At 51.4% G+C, this 2,736-nt stretch overlaps 1 protein-coding gene across 1 annotated transcript in view; it reads left to right on the plus strand.

Moving 5' to 3' along the window:
* LYZL4 (lysozyme like 4) overlaps window positions 1-2,162 on the plus strand; it is a 5,268-nt gene extending 3,106 nt beyond the window's left edge. Inside the window, exon 4 of the mRNA XM_006770526.1 lies at window positions 2,093-2,162. Coding sequence (XP_006770589.1) covers window positions 2,093-2,162 — 70 coding nt within the window. The remainder of the gene's footprint in view (window positions 1-2,092) is intronic.
* The last annotated feature ends 574 nt before the right edge of the window (window positions 2,163-2,736 follow it).

The following is a 2,736-nucleotide window of genomic DNA, read 5'->3' on the forward strand; positions in this document are numbered from 1 at the left end:
GGGGGGGGAGTCTCAACACCACGGACCTGTGATTTGATTTGTTTTAGGTGGGAGTCCCCTTACTAATGGGAGCTGTCTTCTGAGTGTTTAACATAGCTTGCATACCTCGCCTTGACTTTCCAATGAACTTGGAAGCTTGGCCGACCCTCCGGGGTCAGCACTAACGAGCTGAAACCATCTGTACGGTATAGCGGGTCAGGCTGATCAAGGCCTTCTCGCTTGCTCAGAATTCCCAGGGCCGTGAGCTCTTATTGAGCTAATCAGCAGCCATGTCGTTCCCCAAGCTCAGGTCAGCAGCTCTGCCGAGCTGGGGCAGACAGGAAGGGAGGAGACCAAGACCCCGCATGCCGCAGGAGTCTCTTCTGCAATGCCTGCGCTTCTGCCAGCTGTGCCCACTGCTCGGGGCTTGTCTGCCAGTGAGGTGGTTCCATTTGGTTCCTGCTGCTGTTTCCAAGTCTACATGAGCATCTTGCTCTCGGAATTTTTATGTTCTCTCAAGCGTGTTCTATGGAAATCCCTTGCAGAAGACCCGCTGGGACCGCTCGGTGCATTGAAACGTTGGAGACAAATTGTTAAATTGGCTCCAGAGAGGGCGTACCTCCAGCTACACTGCGTGAGGGGCCGTGTTCCCCCGGCTCATTAGCCTGCAGCATTTCGACTTGTGTGGTTTTCGGCAGTTGTGGCCTGTAAAATAGCGTTCTGTTTTGCTTTGCATCTTTAAAACGTAAAATAAATTGGGCATCTTCTCAGTCTTTCTTAGTCATTTCCTGTGAGCTGCTGATCCATGTTCTTCGCCAGTTTTTCTATTGGGATAACAATGTTTTCTTTTTATTGCTTTTACACATACCCTTCATAAATTAGGGTCATGACACCTGTGTCCATCATGTCTTTGTGAACTGGTGTTTTTTTTTCAGGTTTGTTCTTTATCTTTTGACTTGACTTATGGTATTTTCATCATCCAGGAGTTTAACATTTTCACAGAATCAAATCCCTCCATCTTTCCTTGTGTGTGTGGCTTGAGTTTTTGTGGGATGTCCTTGTTAGAAAGTTTTCCATGCTCCAAGACCGTAGAGAAATGGAGCCATATTTTCTTCTGTATTAAAACAGTGGCTGGCGCAAACTGAATCTCACATTGAGTTTTTGTTAATTCAGTTACAAAATAGAATTGTCATGTTTTCATTGTTAAATTTCGGCCTTCTTGGAATTTATTCGGGTATAAAAAGTGAGGTAGGGATTCCACTTTATATTTTTCAAATGGCTAACCAGCCCGGGGAGAGCCTGCGTGTTTCCCTGCTGCTTTATTATATCCACGAGGGGCAGGAGCCAGAGCCTCCCCTTCGATTCTGGGACCAAGGACCCCGGAAGACTCACGGGGGCCTGCCTGACAGAATTTCTAATGGCCTGCAGCTGGCCTGGGGACGCCCACAGCTTCTGGGTTGGGATAGGAGGACCTGGGGTTGTGGGGACTGGGTCCCTGGAGAACCTGAGCTCTGACTCCCTGACTGTCCTCTCCGCAGGAGCTGGGAATAGGGGGGTCACTTCCAGGGGCGCCAGGAGAGAGGTTAGAGAAGCGCAGTGCAGCGGACCTGGGCAGGTGGAGGGGCTGCTAGGAGTTTGGAAGTGAGGTAAGGCAGGAGCCTGGGAAGGTGAAGGAGGCCCTGGCCCAGGCCACAAGGGTTCCCATGTCAGATCTCGGGTCTGCCAAGTGCTCCATGACCCTGCGCCAGTCCCAGAACTCCGATGCTCACTTCAGAGACGTTAAAAATACCGACTTTGCAGGGTTGGGAGGAGTCTTTCAGTTCACAGTTCCTCCTCCCCACCTCGCGGTGTGGGATTTATGGAAAGAGGTGTGTTTGTTGCAGGGTTTGGGGGCTCGGGGGTGAGCATGCGAGCATAGGGAGCACCAGCACGTTAGGGTGTGGGGGCGGCAGCCAGAGACACACTTGAGATGCACAAGAGCCTTGAGAAATATGCCCACAGCAGGAGTAGCTTGCTCCAGTGCCCCAGGGGCCAGAGCGCGGTGTGAAGGGGCCCATGGGCGCTGGATCCCCGGAGAACGTGAGCTCTGATTCCCTGGCGGTCCTCTCCGCAGGCCCTCTTGGACCCTGAACTGCCAGTTCTCCGACACCCTGGCGCGGTGGTTGGACGGATGCAAGCTGTAGCTGCCGGGGCGGCCCTCGCCACACTCCCAGCTGAATGTTGTGAATGAAGACGCCTTCCCGTGTGCGGCCTTCACTCAGTCCCGCTTGACAGCTCCAGGTGGAAAAGGACAAAAGCCTGCTTCCTTCCAGGGATGCAGGATGCAGAGTAAACCAGCCACTTCCTCCACCTGGGCCAGAGGTCTCCACTTGTGTGATTGTACTGTGATTGTTACTACGCTAAGCGTCATTTACCGTGATTATGACTTATTAATTCATCTCAGGTGGAGGGTTTGGAGGAAGGAAAGGATCTGGAAAACGAGATGTGTCTATGAATATTAAGTAGATAAAGGAAGAAAAGAGGCAGGGGGAGAAAAGGGGAGTCAAAGAAGAGCAGAGGGGAGGCCTCCAGTCCAGCGCGTAGAGACGCACAGGTGGATGGAGGAGACCACAGAACCCCCTTTGCATTTCTGTGGAGAGAATCCAGTGACAGTTGCTCTTTCTTATAAAGAGTTAAGTTTTTAAATATATTTTTATTGATTTCAAAGAGGAAGGGAGGGAGAGTGCTTATTAAACCCGACATCAAACAATCTGGAGT

This window comes from Myotis davidii, unplaced genomic scaffold (assembly GCF_000327345.1).
Source record: "Myotis davidii unplaced genomic scaffold, ASM32734v1 scaffold663, whole genome shotgun sequence".
NCBI classification, from domain to species: Eukaryota; Metazoa; Chordata; class Mammalia; order Chiroptera; family Vespertilionidae; genus Myotis; species Myotis davidii.